Source organism: Oncorhynchus nerka, linkage group LG12 (genome assembly GCF_034236695.1).
Source record: "Oncorhynchus nerka isolate Pitt River linkage group LG12, Oner_Uvic_2.0, whole genome shotgun sequence".
Taxonomy (NCBI): Eukaryota; Metazoa; Chordata; class Actinopteri; order Salmoniformes; family Salmonidae; genus Oncorhynchus; species Oncorhynchus nerka.
In genome coordinates, this window is record NC_088407.1 from 10,293,766 (window position 1) to 10,318,765 (window position 25,000).

At 46.4% G+C, this 25,000-nt stretch overlaps 2 protein-coding genes across 2 annotated transcripts in view; one reads left to right on the plus strand and one right to left on the minus strand.

Moving 5' to 3' along the window:
- LOC115124437 (pyruvate carboxylase, mitochondrial-like) overlaps positions 1 to 25,000 on the minus strand; it is a 671,386-nt gene that overhangs the window by 329,690 nt on the left and 316,696 nt on the right. The gene's annotated exons all lie outside the window — the stretch shown is intronic.
- Positions 20,125 to 20,604, plus strand: LOC135574389 (uncharacterized). Its single transcript, XM_065025982.1, has one exon. It carries the CDS (start codon positions 20,125 to 20,127, stop codon positions 20,602 to 20,604), a length of 480 nt encoding a protein of 159 aa, XP_064882054.1.

Below are 25,000 nucleotides of genomic sequence, written 5' to 3' on the forward strand. Positions count from 1 at the left end.
CAGAATAGAGAAAGAGAAGCAGGACCAGGGATGAAGAATTAGAATTATCCAAAGTGTGAAATTCCATCCTGTAATTTGAATTTGAGGTTGTGTGTGTGTGTGTGTGTGTGGGTGGGTTTGTGTGTGTGCGTGTGTGTGCGTGTGCGTGCATGAATGTGTGTATGTGTGTGTGTGTGTCGTTGAGATTCACAGGGCTGAAGACCATTCCAGAAAAGCTCATATCATACTATTCTAGCAGAAAAGGGACACATATCTTCGGGACCTTCTATCCTTCTATCCCTCTCCTCTGTCTTCTCCCCCTTCCTCCCTCTATCCTTCTATCCCTCTATCCTTCTATCCTTCTATCTATCCTTCTATCCTTCTATCCTTCTATCCTTCTGTCCCTCTCCTCTGTCTTCTCCTCCTTCTATCCTTCTATCCTTCTATCCTTCTATCCTTCATCCCTCTCTCTGTCTTCTCCCCCTTCATCCCTCTCCTCTATCCTTCCTATCCCTATCCCTTCTATCCTTCTATATCTATCCTTCTATCCTTCTATCCTTCTATCCCTCTCCTCTGTCTTCTCCACCCTTCCTCCCTCTATCCTTCTATCCCTCTATCCTTCTATCCTTCTATCCTTCTAATTTGATCCTTCTGTTGTCCCCCTTCCTCCTCTATCCTTCTATCCTTCTATCCTTCTATCCTTCTATCCTTCTATCCTTCTATCCCTCTGTGTCTTCTCCTCCTCTATCCTTCTATCCTTCTATCCTTCTATCCTTCTATCCTTCTATCCCTCTCCCTCTGTCCCTCCTCCTTCTATCCTTCTATCCTTCTATCCTTCTATCCCTCTCTCTGTCTTCTTCATCCCTCTCCCTCCTTCTATCCTTCTATCCTTCTATCCTTGGGTCTTCTCCCCCCTTCTCCTCTATCCTTCTATCCCTCTTCTATCCTTCTATCCCTCTATCCTTCTATCCTTCTATCCTTCTATCCTTCTCCTTCTATCCCCTCTCCTCTGTCTTCTCCCCCTTCCTCCCTCTATCCTTCTATCCCTTCTATCCTTCTATCCTTCTATCCTTCTATCCTTCTATCCTTCTGTCCTTCTATCCTCTCCCCTGTCCTTCTCCTCTATCCTCTATCCTTCTATCCTTCTATCCTTCTATCCTTCTATCCCTCTATCTTCTATCCTTCTATCCCTCTCCTCTGTATTTCTATCCTCTATCCCTCTCCTCTGTCCTTCTATCCTCCTCCTTCTATCCTTCTATCCTTCTATCCCTCTATCCTTCTATCCTCCTCTGTCTTCTATCCCTCTATCCCTCTCCTCTGTCCTTCTATCCCCCTTCCTCCCTCTATCCCTATCCCTCTCCTCTGTCTTCTCCCCCTTCCTTCTATCCTTCTATCCTTCTATCCCTCTGTCTTCTCCTCCCTTCTATCCTTCTATCCTTCTATCCTTCTATCCCTCTCCTCTGTCTTCTCCCCCTTCCTCCCTCTATCCTTCTATCCCTCTATCCTTCTATCCTTCTATCCCTCTCCTCTCCTCTTCTTCTTCTCCCTCTATCCCTCTATCCTTCTATCCTTCTATCCTCTATCCTTCTATCCTTCTATCCTTCTATCCTCTCCTCTGTCTTCTATCCTTCTATCCTTCTATCCTTCTATCCCTCTCCTCTGTCTTCTCCTCTCCATTTCTTCCTTCTATCCTTCTATCCTTCTATCCTTTATCCTTCTATCTGTCTTCTCTATCCTTCTATCCTTCTATCCTTCTATCCCTCTCCTCTGTCTTCTCCTCCCTCTATCCTTCTATCCCTCTATCCTTCTATCCCTCTCCTCTGTCTTCTCATCCCTCTATCCTGTCTTCTATCCTCTATTCTATCCTTCTATCTTCTATCCTTCTATCCTTCTTCTATCCCTCTCCTCTGTCTTCTCCTCCACTCCCTTCTAATCCTTCTATCCTTCTATCCTTCTATCCTTCTATCCTTCTATCCTTCTGTCCCTCTCCTCCTTCTCCTCCCTCTATCCTTCTATCCTTCTATCCTTCTATCCCTCTATCCTTCTATCCTTCTATCCTTCTATCCTTCTATCCTTCTGTCCTCTCCTCTGCTCTCCTCTCCTCTATCCCTCTATCCTTCTATCTATCCTCCTCTATCCTTCTATCCCTCTCCTCTATCCTTCTATCTCTCCTCTATCCTTCTATCCTTCTATCCTTCTATCCCTCTCCTCTGTCTTCTCTCCTTCATCCTCTATCCTTCTCTATCCTTCTATCCTCTCTATCCTTCTATCCTTCTATCCTTCTATCCTTCTATCCCTCTATCTGTCTTCTATCCTTCTATCCCTCTATCCTTCTATCCTTCTATCCTTCTATCCCTCTCCTCTGTCTTCTCCCCCCTTCCTCCCTCTATCCTTCTATCCCTCTATCCTTCTATCCTTCTATCCCTCTATCCTTCTATCCTTCTATCCTTCTATCCTTCTGTCCCTCTCCTCTGTCTTCTCCTCCCTCTATCCTTCTATCCTTCTATCCTTCTATCCCTCTATCCTTCTATCCTTCTATCCTTCTATCCTTCTATCCTTCTATCCCTCTCCTCTGTCTTCTCCCCCCTTCCTCCCTCTATCCTTCTATCCCTCTATCCTTCTATCCTTCTATCCTTCTATCCTTCTATCCCTCTCCTCTGTCTTCTCCTCCCTCTATCCTTCTATCCTTCTATCCTTCTATCCCTCTCCTCTGTCTTCTCCTCCCTCTATCCTTCTATCCTTCTATCCTTCTATCCTTCTATCCTTCTATCCTTCTATCCCTCCTCTGTCTTCTCCTCCCTCTATCCTTCTATCCTTCTATCCTTCTATCCTTCTATCCTTCTATCCCTCTCCTCTGTCTTCTCCTCCCTCTATCCTTGGTTATCCTTCTTCCTCCCTCTATCCTTCTCCCTCTCCCTCTATCCTTCTATCCTTCTATCCTTCTATCCTTCTATCCTTCTATCCTTCTATCCCTCTCCTCTGTCTTCTCCTCCCTCCTTCTATCCTTCTATCCCTCTATCCTTCTATCCTTCTATCCTTCTATCCCTCTCCCCCCTTCTATCCTTCTATCCTTCTATCCTTCTATCCTTCTATCCTCTCCTCTGTCTTCTATCTTCTATCCTTCTATCCTTCTATCCTTCTATCCTTCTATCCTTCTATCCCTCTCCTCTGTCTTCCTTCTATCCCTCTGTCTTCTCTATCCTTCTATCCTTCTATCCTTCTATCCTTCTATCCCTCTCCTCTGTCTTCTCCCCCTCTATCCCTCTATCCCTCCCTTCTATCTTCTATCCTTCTATCCTTCTATCCCTCTCCTCTGTCTTCTCTTCCTTCTATCCTTCTATCCTCTATCCTTCTATCCCTTCTATCCTTCTATCCTTCTATCCTCTCTATCCTTCTATCCCTCTCCTCTATCCTTCTCCTTCTATCCTTCTATCCTTCTATCCCTCTCCTCTGTCTTTCTCCTCTATCCTTCTATCCTTCTATCCTTCTATCCTTCTATCCTTCTATCCTTCTATCCCTCTTCCTCCCTCTTCTATCCCTCTATCCTTCTATCCTTCTATCCTTCTATTTCTCTCCTCTGTCTTCTCCTCCCTCTATCCTTCTATCCTTCTATCCTTCTATCCCTCTCCTCTGTCTTCTCCCCCTTCCTCCCTCTATCCTTCTATCCTTCTATCCTTCTATCCTTCTATCCTTCTATCCCTTCTATCCTTCTGTCCCTCTCCTCTGTCTTCCTCCCTCTATCCTTCTATCCTTCTATCCTTCTATCCTTCTATCCTTCTATCCTTCTATCCCTCTCTATCCTCTGTCTTCTCCCCCTTCCTCCTCCCTCTATCCTTCTATCTTCTATCTTCTATCCTTCTATCCCTCTCCTCTGTCTTCCTCCTCCCTCTATCCTTCTATCCTTCTATCCTTCTATCCTTCTATCCTTCTCTCTATCCTTCTATCCTTCTATCCTCTCCTCTGTCTTCTCTATCTATCCTTCTATCCCTCTATCCTTCTATCCTTCTATCCTTCTATCCTTCTATCCTTCTATCCCTCTATGTCTTCTCCTCCTCTATCCTTCTATCCTTCTATCCTTCTATCCTCTCTGTCTTCTCCTCCTCTATCCTTCTATCCTTCTATCCTTCTATCCTTCTATCCCCCTTTCCTCCCTCTATCCCTCTATCCCTCTATCCTTCTATCCTTCTATCCCTCTATCCTTCTATCCTTCTCCTTCTATCTTCTCCTTCTATCCCTCTCCTCTGTCTTCTCTATCCTTCTATCCTTCTATCCTTCTATCCCTCTCCTCTGTCTTCTCCCCTTCATCCCTCTATCCCTCTATCCTTCTATCCCTCTATCCTTCTATCCTTCTATCCCTCTATCCTTCTATCCTTCTATCCTTCTATCCCTCTCCTCTGTCTTCTCCCCCCTTCCTCCCTCTATCCTTCTATCCCTCTATCCTTCTATCCTTCTATCCCTCTATCCTTCTATCCTTCTATCCTTCTATCCTTCTGTCCCTCTCCTCTGTCTTCTCCTCCCTCTATCCTTCTATCCTTCTATCCTTCTATCCTTCTATCCTTCTATCCCTCTCCTCTGTCTTCTCCTCCTTCATCCCTCTATCCTTCTATCCTTCTTCTATCCTTCTATCCTTCCTTCTATCCCTCTCCTCTGTCTTTCTCCCTCTATCCTTCTATCCTTCTATCCTTCTATCCTCTCTCTTCCTCCTCTATCCTTCTATCCTTCTATCCTTCTATCCTTCTATCCCTCTCCTCTGTCTTCCTCCCTCTATCCTTCTATCCTTCTATCCCTCTATCCCTATCCTTCTATCCTTCTATCCTCTCCTCTGTCTATCCTCCCTCTATCCTTCTATCCTTCTATCCTTCTATCCTTCTATCCCTCTCCTCTGTCTTCTCATCCCTCTATCCCTCTCCTCTGTTTATCCTTCCTCCTCTATCCTTCTATCCCTCTCCTCTGTCTTCTCCTCCCTCTATCCCTCTATCCTTCTATCCTTCTATCCCTCCCTCTCCTCTGTCTTCTCCCCCCTTCCTCCCTCTATCCTTCTATCCTTCTATCCCTCTATCCTTCTATCCTTCTATCCTTCTATCCTTCTATCCTTCTATCCCTCTCCTCTGTCTTCTCCCCCCTTCCTCCCTCTATCCTTCTATCCCTCTATCCTCTATCCTTCTATCCTTCTATCCTTCTATCTATCCCTCTATCCTCCTCTATCCTTCTATCCTTCTATCCTTCTATCCCTCACCTCTGTCTTCTATCCTCTATCCTTCTATCCTTCTATCCTTCTATCCTTCTTATCCCTCCTCTGTCTTTCCTCCCTCTATCCCTTCCTTCTATCCTTCTATCCTTCTATCCCTCTCCTCTGTCTTCTCCTCCCTCTATCCTTCTATCCTTCTATCCTATCTATCCTTCTATCCCTCTCCTCTCTCCCTCTATCCCTCTCCTCTGTTTCTCCCCCTTCCTCCCTCTATCCTTCTATCCCTCTATCCTTCTATCCTTCTATCCTTCTATCCTTCTATCCTTCTATCTCTCCTCTGTCTTCTCCCCTTCTCCCTCTATCCTTCTATCCCTCTATCCTTCTATCCTTCTATCCTTCTATCCTTCTATCCCTCTCCTCTGTCTTCTCCCTTCCTCCCTCTATCCTTCTATCCTTCTATCCTTCTATCCTTCTCCTCCCTGTCTTCTTCTCCCTCTATCCCTCTATCCTTCTATATTTCTATCCTTCTATCCTTCTATCCTTCTATCCTTCTATCCCTCTCCGCTGTCTTCTCCTCCCTCTATCCCTCTATCCTTCTATATTTCTATCCTTCTATCCTTCTATCCTTCTATCCTCTATCCTTCTATATTTCCCTCCTTCTATCCTTCTATCCTTCTATCCCTCTCCTCTGTCTTTCTCATCCCCTCCCTCTATCCTTCTATCCCTCTATCCTTCTATCCTTCTATCCTTCTATCCTTCTATCCTTCTATCCCTCTCCTCTGTCTTCTCTTCCTCCCTCTATCCTTCTATCCCTCTATCCTTCTATCCTTCTATCCCTCTATCCTTCTATCCTTCTATCCTTCTATCCTTCTATCCCTCTCCTCTGTCTTCTCTCCTCTATCCTTCTATCCTTCTATCCTATCCTCTATCCTTCTATCCTTCTATCCTTCTATCCTTCTATCCTTCTATCCCTCTCCTCTGTCTTCCTCTATCCCTCTATCCTTCTATCCTTCTATCCTTCTATCCCTCTCCTCTCTTCTCCTCCCTCTATCCTTCTATCCTTCTATCCTTCTATCCCTCTCCTCTGTCTTCCCTTCCTCCTCTATCCTTCTATCCCTCCCTTCCCTCTATCCCTCTATCCTTCTATCCTTCTATCCTTCTATCCTTCTATCCCTCTCTGTCTTCTCCTCCCTCTATCCTTCTATCCTTCTATCCTTCTATCCTTCTATCCTTCTATCCTTCTATCCTTCTATCCTTCTATCCCTCTCCTCTGTCTTCTCCTCTATCCTTCTATCCCTCTATCCTTCTATCCTTCTATCCTTCTATTCTTCTATCCCTCTCCTCTGTCTTCTCCTCTATCCTTCTATCCTTCTATCCTTCTATCCCTCTCCTCTGTCTTCATCCCTCTATCCTCCCTCTATCCTTCTATCCCTCTCCTCTGTCTTCTCCTCCCTCTATCCTTCTATCCTTCTATCCTTCTATCCTTCTATCCCCTTCTGTCTTCTCCCTCCTCCTCTATCCTTCTATCCTCTATCCTTCTATCCTTCTATCCTTCTATCCTTCTATCCTTCTATCCCTCTCCTCTGTCTTCTCCCCCTTCCTCCTCTATCCTTCTATCCTTCTATCCTTCTATCCTTCTATCCTTCTCTCCTCTCTATCCCTTCTATCCTCTATCCTTCTATCCTTCTATCCTTCTATCCTTCTATCCTTCTGTCCCTCTCCTCTGTCTTCTCCTCCCTCTATCCTTCTATCCTTCTATCCCTCTATCCTTCTATCCTTCTATCCTTCTATCCTTCTATCCCTCTCCTCTGTCTTCTCCCCCCTTCCTCCCTCTATCCTTCTATCCCTCTATCCCTCTATCCTTCTATCCTTCTATCCTTCTATCCCTCTCCTCTGTCTTCTCCTCCCTCTATCCTTCTATCCTTCTATCCTTCTATCCCTCTCCTCTGTCTTCTCCCCCCTTCCTCCCTCTATCCTTCTATCCCTCTATCCTTCTATCCTTCTATCCCTCTATCCTTCTATCCTTCTATCCTTCTATCCTTCTGTCCCTCTCCTCTGTCTTCTCCTCCCTCTATCCTTCTATCCTTCTATCCTTCTATCCCTCTATCCTTCTATCCTTCTATCCTTCTATCCTTCTATCCCTCTCCTCTGTCTTCTCCCCCCTTCCTCCCTCTATCCTTCTATCCCTCTATCCCTCTATCCTTCTATCCTTCTATTCTTCTATCCCTCTCCTCTGTCTTCTCCTCCCTCTATCCTTCTATCCTTCTATCCTTCTATCCCTCTCCTCTGTCTTCTCATCCCTCTATCCCTCTCCTCTGTTTCTCCCCCCTTCCTCCCTCTATCCTTCTATCCCTCTCCTCTGTCTTCTCCTCCCTCTATCCTTCTATCCTTCTATCCTTCTATCCTTCTATCCCTCTCCTCTGTCTTCTCCCCCCTTCCTCCCTCTATCCTTCTATCCCTCTATCCTTCTATCCTTCTATCCTTCTATCCTTCTATCCTTCTATCCCTCTCCTCTGTCTTCTCCCCCCTTCCTCCCTCTATCCTTCTCCTCTATCCTTCCCTTCTATCTCTCCTCTGTCTTCTATCCCTATCCTCTATCCATCTATCCTTCTATCCCTCTCCTCTGTCTTCTCCTCCCTCTATCCTTCTATCCTTCTATCCTCTATCCTTCTATCCTTCTATCCCTTCTATCCTTCTGTCCCTTCTATCTGTCTTCCTCCTCCTATCTATCCTCTATCCTTCTATCCTTCTATCCTTCTATCCCTCTCCACTGTCTTCTCCTCCCTCTATCCTTCTATCCTTCTCATCCTATCCTTCTATCCTTCTATCCTTCTATCTCTCCTCTGTCTTCTCCCCTTCCTCCCTCTATCCTTCTATCCTTCTATCCTTCTATCTATCCTTCTATCCTTCTATCCCTCTATCCTTCTATCCTTCTATCCTTCTATCCCTCTCCTCTGTCTTCTCTCCCTCTCCTCTATCCCTCTATCCTTCTATCCTCTCTATCCTTCTATCCCTCTCCCTCTCTCTGTCTTTCTATCCTTCTATCCTCTATCCTTCTATCCCTCTCCTCTGTCTTCTCCTCCTATCCCTCTATCCTTCTATCCCTCTATCCTTCTATCCTTCTATCCTCCTTCTATCATTCTATCCTTCTATCCTTCTATCCTTCTATCCTCTATCCTTCTATCCTTCTATCCCTCTATCCTTCTATCTATCCTTCTATCCCTATCCCTCTCCTCTGTCTTCTCCCCTTCCTCCCTCTATCCTTCTATCCCTCTATCCTTCTATCCTTCTATCCCTCTATCATTCTATCCTTCTATCCTTCTATCCTTCTATCCCTCTCCTCTGTCTTCTCCCCCTTCCTCCCTCTATCCTTCTATCCCTCTATCCTTCTATCCTTCTATCCATCTATCCTTCTGTCCCTCTCCTCTGTCTTCTCCTCCCTCTATCCTTCCCTCTATCCTTCTATCCTTCTATCCTTCTATCCTTCTATCCCTCTCCTCTGTCTTCTCCCCCCTTCCTCCCTCTATCATTCTATCCCTCTATCCTTCTATCCTTCTATCCCTCTATCCCTCTCCTCTGTCTTCTCCTCTATCCCTCTATCCCTCTATCCTTCTGTCCTTCTATCCTTCTATCCTTCTATCCTTCTATCCCTCCTCTGTCTTCTCCTCCCTCTATCCTTCTATCCTTATCCTTCTATCCTTCTATCCTGTCCTTCTGTCCCTCCTCTGTCTTCTTCTCCTCTATCCTTCTATCCTTCTATCCTTCTATCCTTCTATCCTTCTATCCCTCTCCGCTGTCTCTCCTTCTATCCTTCTATCCTTCTATCCTTCTATCCTTCTATCCTCTCTCTGCTGTCTTCTCCTCCCTCTATCCCTCTATCCCTCTATCCTTCTATATTTCTATCCTTCTATCCTTCTATCCTCTATCCTTCTATCCCTCTCCTCTGTCTTCTCCCCCCTCCTCTCTGTCTTTCCCCCTTCCTCCTTCTATCCTTCTATCCTTCTATCCTTCTATCCCTCTCCTATCTTCTCCCCCTTCCTCCCTCTATCCTTCTATCCTCTATCCCTATCCTTCTATCCTTCTATCCCTTCTATCCTTCTATCCCTCCTCTCCTTCCTCCTCTATCCTTCTATCCTTCTATCCTTCTATCCTTCTATCCTTCTATCCTTCTATCCTTCTATCCTTCTATCCTTCCCTCTCCTCTGTCTTCTCCTTCCTCTCTCTATCCTTCTATCCTCCTTCTATCCTTCTATCCTTCTATCCTTCTATCCTTCTATCCTTCTATCCTTCTATCCTTCTATCCTTCTATCCTCTCCTCTATCTTCTCCCTCCTATTCTCCCTCTATCCTTCTCCTCTATCCTCTATCCTTCTATCCCTCTATCCTTCTATCCTTCTATCCTTCTATCCCTCTCCTCTGTCTTCTCCCCCTTCCTCCCTCTATCCTTCTATCCCTCTATCCTTCTATCCTTCTATCCCTCTATCCTTCTATCCCTTCTATCCTCTGTCCTCTCCTCTCTTCTCTCCCCTATCCTTCTATCCTTCTATCCCTCTATCCTTCTATCCTTCTATCCTTCTATCCCATCTATCCTCTCCTCTGTCTTCTCCCCTTCCTCCTCTGTCTTCTCCCTCTATCCTCTATCCTTCTATCCCTCTATCCTTCTATCCTTCTATCCTTCTATCCTTCTATCCTCCCTCTCTGTCTTCCCTCTATCCTCCCTTCCTATCCCTCCTCTATCCTTCTATCCCTCTCCTCTGTCTTCTCTTCCTCCCTCTATCCTTCTATCCTTCTATCCTTCTATCCTTCTATCCCTCTCCTCTGTCTTCCTCTATCCTTCTATCCCTCTATCCTTCTATCCTTCTATCCTCTATCTATCCTTCTATCCCCTTCTATCCTTCTATCCTTCTATCCTTCTATCCTTCTATCCCTCTATCCTCTGTCCTTCTCCTCCTCTATCCTTCTATCCTTCTATCTATCCTTCTATCCTTCTATCCTTCTATCCCTCTCCTCTGTCTTCTCTATCCTTCTATCCTCTATCCTTCTATCCTTCTATCCCCTCTGTCTTCTCCTCCTCTATCCTTCTTCTTCTATCCTTCTATCCTTCTATCCCTCTCCTCTGTCTTCTCCTCCCTCTATCCTTCTATCCTTCTATCCTTCTATCCTTCTATCCTCTCCTCTGTCTTCTATCCTCCCTCTATCCTTCTGTCCTTCTATCCTTCTATCCTTCTATCCCTATCCCTCTATCCTTCTATCCTTCTATCCTCTATCTTCTATCCTTCTATCCCTCTATCCTTCTATCCCTCTCCTCTCCTTCTATCCTTCTATCCTTCTATCCTTCTATCCTTCTATCCCTCTCCTCTGTCTTCTCCCCCTTCCTCCCTCTATCCTTCTATTCTATCCTTCTATCCTTCTATCCTTCTATCCTTCTATCCCCTCCTCTCTCTATCCTTCTATCCTCCTTCTATCCTTCTATCCTCCTCTCCTCTGTCTTCTATCCTTCTATGATCCCTATCCTCCTCTATCCTTCTATCCTTCTATCTATCCTTCTATCCTTCTATCCTTCTCCTCTCCTCTATCCTCCTCCCTCTATTCCCTCTATCCTTCTAATCCTTCTTCCTTCTATCCTTCCCTTCTATCCCTCTCCTCTGTCTTCTCCCTTCTTCTATCCTTCTATCCCTATCCTTCTATCCTTCTATCCTTCTATCCTTCTATCCCTCTCCCCCTTCCTCCTCTATCCTTCTATCCCTCTATCCTTCTATCCTTCTATCCTCCTCTATCCTTCTATCCTTCTATCCTTCTATCCTTCTATCCCTCTATCTCTGTCTTCTCCTCCCTCTATCCTATCCTCTATCCTCCCTCTATCCTTCTATCCTTCTATCCTTCTATCCTTCTATCCCTCTCCTCTGTCTTCTCCCTCTTCCTTCTATCCTTCTATCCCTCTATCCTTCTATCCTTCTATCCTTCTATCCTTCTATCTCTCCTCTGTCTTCTCCCTATCCTTCTATCCCTCTATCCTTCTATCCTTCTATCCTTTCTATCCCTCTCCTCTGTCTTCTCCCCCTATCCTCTATCCCTCTATCCTTCTATCCTTCTATCCTCTCCTCTGTCTTCTCCCTCTATCCTTCTATCCTTCTATCCTTCTATCCTTCTATCCCTCCTCTGTCTCTCCCCCTTCCTCCCTCTATCCTTCTATCCTTCTATCCTTCTATCCTTCTATCCTTCTATCCTTCTATCCTTCTATCCTCTATCCCTCTCCTCTGTCTTCTCCCTTCTTCCTCCCTCTATCCCTCCCTCTATCTTCTATCCTTCTATCCTTCTATCCTTCTATCCTTCTATCCCTCTATCCTTCTATCCTTCTATCCTTCTATCCCTCTCCTCTGTCTTCTATCCCTATCCTCTATCCTTCTATCCTTCTATCCTTCTATCCTCCTCTGTCTTCTATCCCTCCCTTCTATCCTTCTATCCTTCTATCCTTCTATCCCTCTCCTCTGTCTTCCCCTCCTTCTATCCTCTATCCTTCTATCCTTCTATCCTCTTCCCCCCTTCCTCCTCTATCTATCCCTCTATCCTTCTATCCTTCTATCCTTCTATCCTTCTATCCCTCCCTCCTCTGTCTTTCTCCTCTATCCTCTATCCTTCTATCCTTCCTCTATCCTTCTATCCTTCTCTCCTCTATCCCTCTATCCTTCTATCCTCTATTCTATATCCTTCTATCCTCTCCTCTGTCTTCTCCTCCCTCTATCCTTCTATCCCTATCTATCCTTCTATCCTCTCCTCTGTCTTCTCATCCCTCTATCCCTCTCCTCTGTTTCTCCCCCTTCCTCCCTCTATCCTTCTATCCCTCTCCTCTGTCTTCTCCTCCTCTATCCTTCTATCCTTCTATCCTTCTATCCTTCTATCCCTCTCCTCTGTCTTCTCCCCCCTTCCTCCCTCTATCCTTCTATCCCTCTATACTTCTATCCTTCTATCCTTCTATCCTTCTATCCTTCTATCCCTCTCCTCTGTCTTCTCCCCCTTCCTCCCTCTATCCTTCTATCCTTCTATCCTTCTATCCTTCTATCCCTCTCCTCTGTCTTCTCCTCCCTCTATCCTTCTATCCATCTATCCTTCTATCCCTCTCCTCTGTCTTCTCCTCCCTCTATCCTTCTATCCTTCTATCCCTCTATCCTTCTATCCTTCTATCCTTCTATCCTTCTGTCCCTCTCCTCTGTCTCCTCCTCCTTCTATCCTTCTATCCTTCTATCCTTCTATCCTTCTATCCTTCTATCCCTCTCCACTGTCTTCTCCTCCCTCTATCCTTCTATCCTTCTATCCCTCTATCCTTCTATCCTTCTATCCTTCTATCCTTCTATCCCTCTCCTCTGTCTTCTCCCCCCTTCCTCCCTCTATCCTTCTATCCCTCTATCCTTCTATCCTTCTATCCCTCTATCATTCTATCCTTCTATCCCTCTATCCTTCTATCCTTCTATCCTTCTATCCCTCTCCTCTGTTTTCTCCTCCCTCTATCCCTCTATCCCTCTATCCTTCTATCCTTCTATCCTTCTATCCTTCTATCCTCCTATCCCTCTCCTCTGTCTTCTCCTCCCTCTATCCTTCTATCCATCTATCCTTCTATCCCTCTCCTCTGTCTTCTCCTCCCTCTATCCTTCTATCCTTCTATCCCTCTATCCTTCTATCCTTCTATCCTTCTGTCCCTCTCCTCTGTCTTCTCCTCCTTCTATCATTCTATCCTTCTATCCTTCTATCCTTCTATCCCTCTCCGCTGTCTTCTCCTCCCTCTATCCTTCTATCCTTCTATCCCTCTATCCTTCTATCCTTCTATCCTTCTATCCTTCTATCCCTCTCCTCTGTCTTCTCCCCCTTCCTCCCTCTATCCTTCTATCCCTCTATCCTTCTATCCTTCTATCCCTCTATCATTCTATCCTTCTATCCTTCTATCCTTCTATCCCTCTCCTCTGTCTTCTCCCCCTTCCTCCCTCTATCCTTCTATCCCTCTATCCTTCTATCCTTCTATCCTTCTATCCATCTATCCTTCTGTCCCTCTCCTCTGTCTTCTCCTCCCTCTATCCTTCTATCCCTCTATCCTTCTATCCTTCTATCCTTCTATCCTTCTATCCCTCTCCTCTGTCTTCTCCCCCCTTCCTCCCTCTATCATTCTATCCCTCTATCCTTCTATCCTTCTATCCTTCTATCCTTCTATCCCTCTCCTCTGTCTTCTCCTCCCTATATCCCTCTATCCCTCTATCCTTCTGTCCTTCTATCCTTCTATCCTTCTATCCTTCTATCCCTCTCCTCTGTCTTCTCCTCCCTCTATCCTTCTATCCTTCTATCCTTCTATCCTTCTATCCTTCTATCCTTCTGTCCCTCTCCTCTGTCTTCTCTCCTCTATCCTTCTATCCTTCTATCCTTCTATCCTTCTATCCTTCTATCCCTCTCCGCTGTCTTCTCCTCCCTCTATCCTTCTATCCTTCTATCCTTCTATCCTTCTATCCTTCTATCCCTCTGCGCTGTCTTCTCCTCCCTCTATCCCTCTATCCCTCTATCCTTCTATATTTCTATCCTTCTATCCTTCTATCCCTCTATCCTTCTATCCCTCTCCTCTGTCTTCTCCCCCCTTCGATCCCTCTCCTCTGTCTTCTCCCCTTCCTCCTTCTATCCTTCTATCCTTCTATCCTTCTATCCCTCTCCTCTATCTTCTCCCCCCTTCCTCCCTCTATCCTTCTATCCTTCTATCCCTCTCCTCTGTCTTCTCCCCCTTCATCCCTCTATCCCTCTATCCTTCTATCCTTCTATCCTTCTATCCTTCTATCCCTCTATCCTTCTATCCTTCTATCCCTCTATCCTTCTATTCTTCTATCCTTCTATCCTTCTATCCTTCTATCCCTCTCCTATGTCTTCTCCTTCTATCCTCTAATCTTCTATCCTTCTATCCTTCTATCCTTCTATCCTTCTGTCCTTCTGTCCCTCTCCTCTGTCTTCTCCCCTCTATCCTTCTATCCTTCTATCCTTCTATCCTTCTATCCTTCTATCCCTCTATCCTTCTATCCTTCTATCCTTCTATCCTTCTATCCCTCTCCTCTGTCTTCTCCTCCCTCTATCCTTCTATCCTTCTATCCTTCTATCCTTCTATCCCTCTCCTCTGTCTTCTCCTCCCTCTATCCTTCTATCCTTCTATCCTTCTATCCCTCTCCTCTGTCTTCTCCTCCCTCTATCCTTCTATCCCTCTATCCTTCTATCCTTCTATTCTTCTATCCTTCTATCCTTCTATCCCTCTCCTCTGTCTTCTCCTCCCTCTATCCCTCTATCCCTCTATCCCCTATCTATCCTTCTATCCTTCTATCCCTCTCCTCTGTCTTCTCCTCCTCTATCCCTTCTATCCTTCTATCCTTCTATCCCTATCCCTCTCCTCTGTCTTCTCCTCCCTCTATCCTTCTATCCTCTATCCTTCCTTCTATTCTTCTATCCTTCTATCCTTCTATCCCTCTCCTCTGTCTTCTCCTCCCTCTATTCTATCCCTCTATCCTTCTATCCTTCTATCTATCCTTCTATCCTCTCTCTGTTTTCTCCTCCTCTATCCCTCTATCCCTTCTATCCTTCTATCCTTCTATCCTTCTATCCTTCTATCCCTCTCCTCTGTCTTCTCCTCCCTCTATCCTTCTATCCATCTATCCTTCTATCCCTCTCCTCTGTCTTCTCCTCCCTCTATCCTTCTATCCTTCTATCCCTCTATCCTTCTATCCTTCTGTCCCTCTCCTCTGTCTTCTCCTCCTTCTATCATTCTATCCTTCTATCCTTCTATCCTTCTATCCCTCTCCGCTGTCTTCTCCTCCCTCTATCCTTCTATCCTTCTATCCCTCTATCCTTCTATCCTTCTATCCTTCTATCCTTCTATCCTTCTATCCCTCTCCTCTGTCTTCTCCCCCTTCCTCTCTATCCTTCTATCCCTCTATCCTTCTATCCTTCTATCCCCTATCATTCTATCCTTCTATCCTTCTATCCTTCTATCCCTCTCCTCTGTCTTCTCCCCCTTCCTCCCTCTATCCTTCTATCCCTCTATCCTTCTATCCTTCTATCCTTCTATCCATCTATCCTTCTGTCCCTCTCCTCTGTCTTCTCCTCCCTCTATCCTTCTATCCCTCTATCCTTCTATCCTTCTATCCTTCTATCCTTCTATCCCTCTCCTCTGTCTTCTCCCCCCTTCCTCCCTCTATCATTCTATCCCTCTATCCTTCTATCCTTCTATCCTTCTATCCTTCTATCCCTCTCCTCTGTCTTCTCCTCCCTATATCCCTCTATCCCTCTATCCTTCTGTCCTTCTATCCTTCTATCCTTCTATCCTTCTATCCCTCTCCTCTGTCTTTCCCTCTATCCTCTATCCTTCTATCCTTCTATCCTTCTATCCTTCTGTCCCTCTCCTCTGTCTTTCCTCTCTATCCTTCTATCCTTCTCCTCTATCCTTCTATCCTTCTATCCCTCCGCTGTCTTTCCTCCCTCTATCCTTCTATCCTTCTATCCTTCTATCCTTCTATCCTTCTATCCCTCTCCTGTCTTCTCCTCCCTCTATCCCTCTATCCCTCTATCCTTCTATATTTCTATCCTTCTATCCTTCTATCCCTGTCTATCCTTCTATCCCTCTCCTCTGTCTTCTCCCTTCGATCCCTCTCCTCTGTCTTCCCCCTTCCTCCTTCTATCCTTCTATCCTTCTATCCTTCTATCCCTCTCCTCTATCTTCTCCCCCCTTCCTCCCTCTATCCTTCTATCCTTCTATCCCTCTCCTCTGTCTTCTCCCCCTTCATCCCTCTATCCCTCTATCCTTCTATCCTTCTATCCTTCTATCCTTCTATCCCTCTATCCTTCTATCCTTCTATCCCTCTATCCTTCTATTCTTCTATCCTTCTATCCTTCTATCCTTCTATCCCTCTCCTATGTCTTCTCCCCCCTTCCTCCCTCTATCCTTCTATCCCTCTAATCTTCTATCCTTCTATCCTTCTATCCTTCTATCCTTCTGTCCTTCTGTCCCTCTCCTCTGTCTTCTCCTCCCTCTATCCTTCTATCCTTCTATCCTTCTATCCCTCTATCCTTCTATCCTTCTATCCTTCTATCCTTCTATCCCTCTCCTCTGTCTTCTCCTCCCTCTATCCTTCTATCCTTCTATCCTTCTATCCTTCTATCCCTCTCCTCTGTCTTCTCCTCCCTCTATCCTTCTATCCTTCTATCCTTCTATCCCTCTCCTCTGTCTTCTCCTCCCTCTATCCTTCTATCCCTCTATCCTTCTATCCTTCTATTCTTCTATCCTTCTATCCTTCTATCCCTCTCCTCTGTCTTCTCCTCCCTCTATCCCTCTATCCCTCTATCCTTCTATCCTTCTATCCTTCTATCCTTCTATCCCTCTCCTCTGTCTTCTCCTCCCTCTATCCTTCTATCCTTCTATCCTTCTATCCTTCTATCCCTCTCCTCTGTCTTCTCCTCCCTCTATCCTTCTATCCTTCTATCCTTCTATCCCTCTCCTCTGTCTTCTCCTCCCTCTATCCTTCTATCCCTCTATCCTTCTATCCTTCTATTCTTCTATCCTTCTATCCTTCTATCCCTCTCCTCTGTCTTCTCCCCCTTCCTCCCTCTATCCTTCTATCCCTCTCCTCTGTCTTCTCCTCCCTCTATACTTCTATCCTTCTATCCTTCTATCCTTCTATCCCTCTATCTTTCTATCCTTCTATCCTTCTATCCTTCTATCCTTCTATCCCTCTCCTCTGTCTTCTCCCCCCTTCCTCCTTCTATCCTTCTATCCTTCTATCCTTCTATCCTTCTATCCCTCTCCTCTGTCTTCTCCCCCTTCCTCCCTCTATCCTTCTATCCCTCTATCCCTCTATCCTTCTATCCTTCTATCCTTCTATCCTTCTATCCCTCTCCTCTGTCTTCTCATCCCTCTATCCCTCTCCTCTGTCTTCTCCCCCCTTCCTCCCTCTATCCTTCTATCCCTCTATCCTTCTATCCTTCTATCCTTCTATCCCTCTCCTCTGTCTTCTCCTCCCTCTATCCTTCTATGCTTCTATCCTTCTATCCCTCTCCTCTGTCTTCTCCTCCCTCTATCCTTCTATCCTTCTATCCTTCTATCCCTCTATCCTTCTATCCTTCTATCCTTCTATCCTTCTGTCCCTCTCCTCTGTCTTCTCCTCCCTCTATCCTTCTATCCTTCTATCCTTCTATCCTTCTATCCCTCTCCTCTGTCTTCTCCTCCCTCTATCCTTCTATCCTTCTATCCTTCTATCCTCTCCATCTCCTCCCTCCTCCTTCTATCCTTCTATCCTTCTATTCTATCCTTCTATCCTTCTATCCCTCTCCTCTGTCTTCTCCTCCCTCTATCCTTCTATCCTTCTATCCTTCTATCCTTCTATCCCTCTCCGCTGTCTTCTCCTCCCTCTATCCCTCTATCCCTCTATCCTTCTATATTTCTATCCTTCTATCCTTCTATCCCTCTATCCTTCTATCCCTCTCCTCTGTCTTCTCCCCCCTTCCTCCCTCTCTCCTTCTATCCCTCTCCTCTGTCTTCTCCTCCTTCTATCCCTCTCCTCTGTCTTCTCCCCCCTTCCTCCCTCTATCCTTCTATCCCTCTATCCCTCTATCCTTATATCCCTCTCCTCTGTCTTCTCCTCCCTCTATCCTTCTATCCTTCTATCCTTCTATCCTTCTATCCCTCTCCGCTGTCTTCTCCTCCCTCTATCCCTCTATCCCTCTATCGTTCTATATTTCTATCCTTCTATCCTTCTATCCTTCTATCCTTCTATCCCTCTCCTCTGTCTTCTCCCCCCTTCCTCCCTCTCTCCTTCTATCCCTCTCCTCTGTCTTCTCCTCCTTCTATCCCTCTCCTCTGTCTTCTCCCCCCTTCCTCCCTCTATCCTTCTATCCCTCTATCCCTCTATCCTTCTATCCCTCTCCTCTGTCTTCTCATCCCTCTATCCCTCTCCTCTGTCTTCTCCCCCCTTCCTCCCTCTATCCTTCTCTCCTTCTATCCCTCTCCTCTGTCTTCTCCTCCTTCTATCCCTCTCCTCTGTCTTCTCCCCCCTTCCTCCCTCTATCCTTCTATCCTTCTATCCCTCTCTCCGTCTATCCCTCTCCTCTGTCTTCTCCTCCCTCTATCCCTCTATCCCTCTCCTCTGTCTTCTCCTCCCTCTATCCTTCTATCCCTCTCCTCTGTCTTCTCCTCCCTCTCTCCTTCTATCCCTCTCCTCTGTCTTCTCCTCCCTCTATCCTTCTATCCCTCTCCTCTGTCTTCTCCTCCCTCTATCCTTCTATCCTTCTATCCTTCTATCCCTCTCCTCTGTCTTCTCCCCCCTTCCTCCTTCTATCCTTCTATCCTTCTATCCTTCTATCCCTCTCCTCTGTCTTCTCCCCCCTTCCTCCCTCTATCCTTCTATCCCTCTCCTCTGTCTTCTCCTCCCTCTATCCTTCTATCCCTCTCCTCTGTCTTCTCCTCCCTCTCTCCTTCTATCCCTCTCCTCTGTCTTCTCCTCCCTCTATCCTTCTATCCCTCTCCTCTGTCTTCTCCTCCCTCTCTCCTTCTATCCCTCTCCTCTGTTATCTGTCTCTCTGCTCTCCCCTCTTTTATCTTCTCTCTGTTCTCTATCCATCTCTCCCTCCATCTCTCCCTCCATCTCTCCCTCCATCTCTCTCTATCCATCTCTCCCTCCATCTCTCCCTCCATCTCTCTCTATCCATCTCTCCCTCCATCTCTCCCTCCATCTCTCCCTCCATCTCTCTCTATCCATCTCTCCCTCCATCTCTCCCTCCATCTCTCTCTATCCATTTTCTCCCTCCATCTCTCCCTCCATCTCTCCCTCCATCTCTCTCTATCCATTTCTCCCTCCATCTCTCCCTCCATCTCTCCCTCCATCTCTCTCTATCCATCTCTCCCTCCATCTCTCCCTCCATCTCTCCCTCCATCTCTCTCCATTTTCTCCCTCCATCTCTCCCTCCATCTCTCCCTCCATCTCTCCATCCATCTCTCCCTCCGTCTCTCCCTCCATCTCTCCCTCCATCTCTCTCTATCCATTTTCTCCCTCCATCTCTCTCTATCCATCTCTCCTCCATCTCTCCCTCCATCTCTCCCTCAATCTCTCTCTATCCATTTTCTCCCTCCATCTCTCCATCCATCTCTCCCTCCATCTCTCCCTCCATCTCTCCCTCCATCTCTCTCTATCCATTTTCTCCCTCCATCTCTCCCTCATCTCTCTCTATCCATTTTCTCCCTCCATCTCTCCCTCCATCTCTCCCTCCATCTCTCTCTATCCATTTCTCCCTCCATCTCTCCCTCCATCTCTCTATCCATCTCTTCCTCCATCTCTCCCTCCATCTCTCTCTATCCATCTCTCCCTCCATCTCTCCCTCCATCTCTCCCTCCATCTCTCCCTCCATCTCTCTCTATCCATTTTCTCCCTCCATCTCTCCATCCATCTCTCCCTCCGTCTCTCCCTCCATCTCTCCCTCCATCTCTCCCTCCATCTCTCTCTATCCATTTTCTCCCTCCATCTCTCCCTCCATCTCTCCCTCCATCTCTCTCTATCCATTTCTCCCTCCATCTCTCCCTCCATCTCTCTATCCATCTCTCCCTCCATCTCTCCCTCCGTCTCTCCCTCCATCTCTCCCTCCATATCTCTCTATCCATTTTCTCCCTCCATCTCTCTCTATCCATCTCTCCCTCCGTCTCTCCCTCCATCTCTCTCTATCCATCTCTCCCTCCATCTCTCCCTCCATCTCTCCCTCCATCTCTCTCTATCCATTTTCTCCCTCCATCTCTCCCTCCATCTCTCCCTCCATCTCTCTCTATCCATCTCTCCCTCCATCTCTCCCTCCATCTCTCTCTATCCATTTTCTCCCTCTCTTCTCTACTTTCTGTCAAACTACATCTGACCATTTAATCCTTATTACAGCAAAGTCCTGACTCGCTCGAACCCAAACACAGACATGCAGCGTGTGTGTGTTCATGTGTGTGTATCCATGTGTGTGTGTGTGTGCGTGTATCCATGTGTGTGTATCCATGTGTGTGTTCATGTGTGTGTTCGTGTGTGTGTGTGTTCATGTGTGTGTTCATGTGTGTGCGTATCCTTGTTTGTGTGTGTGTGCGTGTATCCATGTGTGTGTATCCATGTGTGTGTTCGTGTGTGTGTGTGTTCATGTGTGTGTATCGTGTGTGTGTGTGTGCATGTGTGTGTTCGTGTGTGTGTGTGTTCATGTGTGTGTTCATGTGTGTGCGTATCCTTGTGTGTGTGTGTGCGTGTATCCATGTGTGTGTATCCATGTGTGTGTTCGTGTGTGTGTGTGTTCATGTGTGTGTTCATGTGTGTGCGTATCCATGTGTGTGTGTGTGTGTGTGTGTGTGTGTGTGTGTGTGTGTTCATGTGTGTGTCAATGTGTGTGTCCATGTGTGTGTCCATGATGCTCTGATAGACAACTCTGCACTGTCACTCCACATCTCTGACAGGTGCTCTCTGTATCTCTGTCTCTCCCTCCCTCCCTCCCTCCCTCCCTCCCCCTCCCTCCTCCCTCCCTCCCTCCCTCCCTCCCTCCTAAAATATGGTTCTGCTGCCGACAGACAAGACTCCCACGCACAACGTAGAGGGGTTAAATGCAACACATTTCAGTTCAACAACTGACTAGGTATCCCCCCTTTTCATCAACACTCACCAACACACACACCATACACACACCAACACACACCACACACACACCATACACACCATACACACCATACACACACCATACACACACCATACACACACCAACACACACCACACACACACCATACACACACCACACGCACACCATACACACCACACACACACCATACACACCACACACACCATACACACACCATACACACACCACACACACCATACACACACCAACACACACACACACCATACACACACCACACACACCACATACACCATACACACCACACACACACCATACACACACCACACACACCATACACACACCAACACACACACACACACACACCATACACACCACACACACCACACACACACCATACACACCATACACACACCAACACACACCACATACACACACCACACACACACCATACACACCATACACACACCAACACACACCACATACACACACCATACACACACCAACACACACCACATACACACACCATACACACACCAACACACACCATACACACACCACACACACCATACACACACCAACACAGATACACCACACACCATACACAAAAACCTTGACAGAGTACAGGCTCAGTGATCACAGCCATTGAGAAGAGTAGACACAGTAAAAACCTGGCTCCCCATAGAGGAAAGGCTGTGCAACCACTGCACAACAGCAGGACCTGAGACGGAGCTGCATTTCCTGACAAAATGTCAAAAATATAAAACAATTAGAGAGTGTCATTTCCCCGAAGACCTGACACTACATTGAAGACCTCTCTGATGAGAATAGGCTACCCGTCCTGTTGGGGGAGGACGCAGAGAGCTGTGGGTTGGCAGCGCACTACATTGAAGACCTCTCTGATGGGAATAGGCTGCCCGTCCTGTTGGGGGAGGACGCAGAGAGCTGTGGGTTGGCAGCGCACTACATTGCTGCCTGCCATAAAACGAGGGACAGTGTCTGACAGACGAACCAACCTGCACCTCTATGCTTAATGTTATTGTTATTAGTCAATGTATGTTGATTCAAATTAATTATATTAATATTCTCCAAAAGGAAGGGAGAGAGAGAGAGAGAGAGAGAGAGAGGGGAAGGGAGAGAGAGACAGAGAGAGAGGGGAAGAGAGAGAGAGAGGGGAAGGAGAGAGAGAGAGAGAGAGAGAGAGAGGGGAAGAGAGAGAGAGAGAGAGAGAGAGAGAGAGAGAGGTGAAGGAGAGAGAGGGGAAGGAGAGAGAGAGACAGAGAGAGAGGGGAAGAGAGAGAGAGAGGGGAAGGGGAAGGGAGAGAGAGAGAGGGGAAGGAGAGAGAGGAGAGAGAGAGAGAGAGAGAGAGAGAGAGAGGGAAGACAGATAGAGAGAGAGAGAGGAAGTGAGAGAGGAGGGGAAGGAGAGAGAGAGAGGAAGAGAGAGAGAGAGAGAGAGAGAGAGAGAGAGAGAGAGAGAGAGAGAGAGAGAGAGGGGAAGACACAGAGAGAGAGGGGAAGGGAGAGAGAGAGGGGAAGGGAGAGAGAGAGGAAGAGAGAGAGAGGGGAAGAGAGAGAGAGAGAGAGAGGAAGGGAGAGAGAGAGAGAGAGAGGAGAGAGAGAGGGAGAGAGAGGAGAGAGAGAGAGAGGAAGGGAGAGAGAGAGGGGAAGGGAGAGAGAGAGAGGAAGGGGAGAGAGAGAGAGAGAGAGAGAGGAGAGAGAGAGAGGAAGGGAGAGAGAGGGGAAGGGGAGAGAGAGGAAGGAGAGAGAGGGGAGGAGAGAGAGAGAGAGAGAGAGAGAGAGAGGGGAAGGGAGAGACAGAGGGAAGGGAGAGAGAGAGGGGAAGGGAGAGAGAGAGGGGAAGGGAGAGAGAGGGGAAGGGAGAGAGAGAGGGGAAGGGAGAGAGAGGAGAAGGGAGAGAGAGGGAAGAGAGAGAGAAGGGAAGGGAGAGAGAGAGAGAGAGAGGAGAGAGAGAGAGGAAGGGAGAGAGAGGAAGGGAGAGAGAGAGAGAGAGAGAGAGGAAGGGAGAGAGAGGAATGGAGAGAGAGGGGAAGAGAGAGAGAGAGAGGGGGAAGGGAGAGACAGAGGGGAAGGGAGAGAGAGAGGGGAAGGAGAGAGAGAGGGGAAGGGGAGAGAGAGGGGAAGGGGAAGGAGAGAGAGAGGGGAAGGGAGAGAGAGGGGAAGGGAGAGAGAGAGAGGGGAAGGGAGAGAGAGAGAGAGAGGGGAAGGGAGAGAGATGGGAAGGGAGAGACAGAGTGGAAGGGAGAGAGAGAGAGGGGAAGGGAGAGAGAGAGGGAAGGGAGAGAGAGGGAAGGGAGAGAGGGGAGGGAAGGAGAGAGAGAGAGAGAGAGAGAGAGAGAGGGGAAGGGAGAGAGATGGGAAGGGAGAGACAGAGTGGAAGGGAGAGAGAGAGAGGTGAAGGGAGAGAGAGGGGAAGGGAGAGAGAGGGGAAGGGAGAGAGAGAAACATGCTATGTTCAATGAACTGAAACAAAACTGATCCTGCCAGCTACTTGGTGTAGCCACACACACACACACACACAAAGCTGTCAGACATAACTATACATGCCTTCACAGAATAAAAGTAGCTTCAGAACTTGTAGCAGAGTCTCTGCCTGAAGGATAATTGGGTTGGGAAGAGTTGTTGTCAACATTACAGAACATCGTTATAAACATTTTCGTCAACATTTCGCTGGCGGAGAGGGAGTGTCAATCAAGATATTTAAAACCAGTTGAGCTGACAGACGTTTAACCATGTTTTCGCTTTTGGTTTTAGACATCAAGATGGTCATATTTTATTCACCCCCTCCCAGAAAGCGTTGACCTTTGACTTTCACCTGGAGTTGATTATTTATGTCTGAGAAAAAAAAAATGTGTTCAATGTTCTAGTAGAAAACAAAACAACATATACAAATGTTGAAGATATTATTATTATTTTTAAATGTGAATGAATAATAATAAAAATAATAATAATCCTTTTCATAATAGTTTAGGTTTCTTAAATTATTATGTCTCATTAGTTATAAAAGAGACAAGAGGGGAGCCATGATGAAGCTTGGGCTGAGTGCAGGACAGGGGAAACCACACACACACACACACACACACACACACACACACACACACACACACACACACACACACACACACACACACACACACACACACACACACACACACACGGGCTGAGTGCAGGACAGGGGAAACCATACACACACACACACACACACACACACACACACATGGGAAACCATATCTTTGTCTAATGCAGCTGTATTGAGCCTCAGGTAAAAATACTAATTAACTAGAATAAACTCTTAAAACTTCTTACAGCTGAGATCCCCTACAACAGCCAGTGAAAGTGCAGGGCGCCAAATTCAAAACAACAGAAATCTCATAATTAAAATTCCTCAAATATTTCACACCATTTTATAGATACACTTGTTGTTAATTCCAACACAGTGTCCGATTCCAAAATAGCTTTACAGCGAAAGCACACCAAACGATTATGTCCTATGGTCCTAGTCATTGAAATACATAGCCATTTTTTCAGCCAAAGAGTCACAAAAAACAGAAATAGAGATAAAAATGAATCACTAACTTTTTGATGATCTTCATCAGATGACACTCATAGGACTTCATGTAAACACAATAAATGTATGTTTTGTCCGATAAAGTTCATATTTATATCCAAAAATCTCAGTTTACATTGGCGCGTTATGTTCAGTAATGTTTTGCTTCCAAAACATCCGGTGATTTTGCAGAGAGCCACATGAATTTACAGAAATACTCATAACAAACATTGATAAAAGATACAAGCGTTATACATGGAATTATAGATCCACTTCTCCGTAATGCAGTGTCAGATTTAAAAAAAACTTTAGGGAAAAAGTACACCATGATATAATCTGAGTACAGCGCTCAGATCAGAGCAACATCATTGATATATACAGAGAAAAGAGTCGGCCCGAGAATTGAACCCTGTGGCACCCCCATAGAGACTGCCAGAGGACCGGACAACATCCGATTTGACACACTGAACTCTGTCTGCAAAGTAGTTGGTGAACCAGGCAAGGCAGTTATTAGAGAAACCAAGGCTATTGGTGATTGACAGAGTCGAAAACCTTGGCCAGGTCGATGAAGACGGCTGCACAGTACTGTCTTTTATTGATGGCGGTTATGATATCGTT

What these genes read in the sequence shown, in the direction of transcription:
- LOC135574389 (XM_065025982.1), top strand. Translation starts at nt 20,125, where the DNA reads ATGCAGCGTGTGTGTGTTCATGTGTGTGTATCCATGTGTGTGTGTGTG.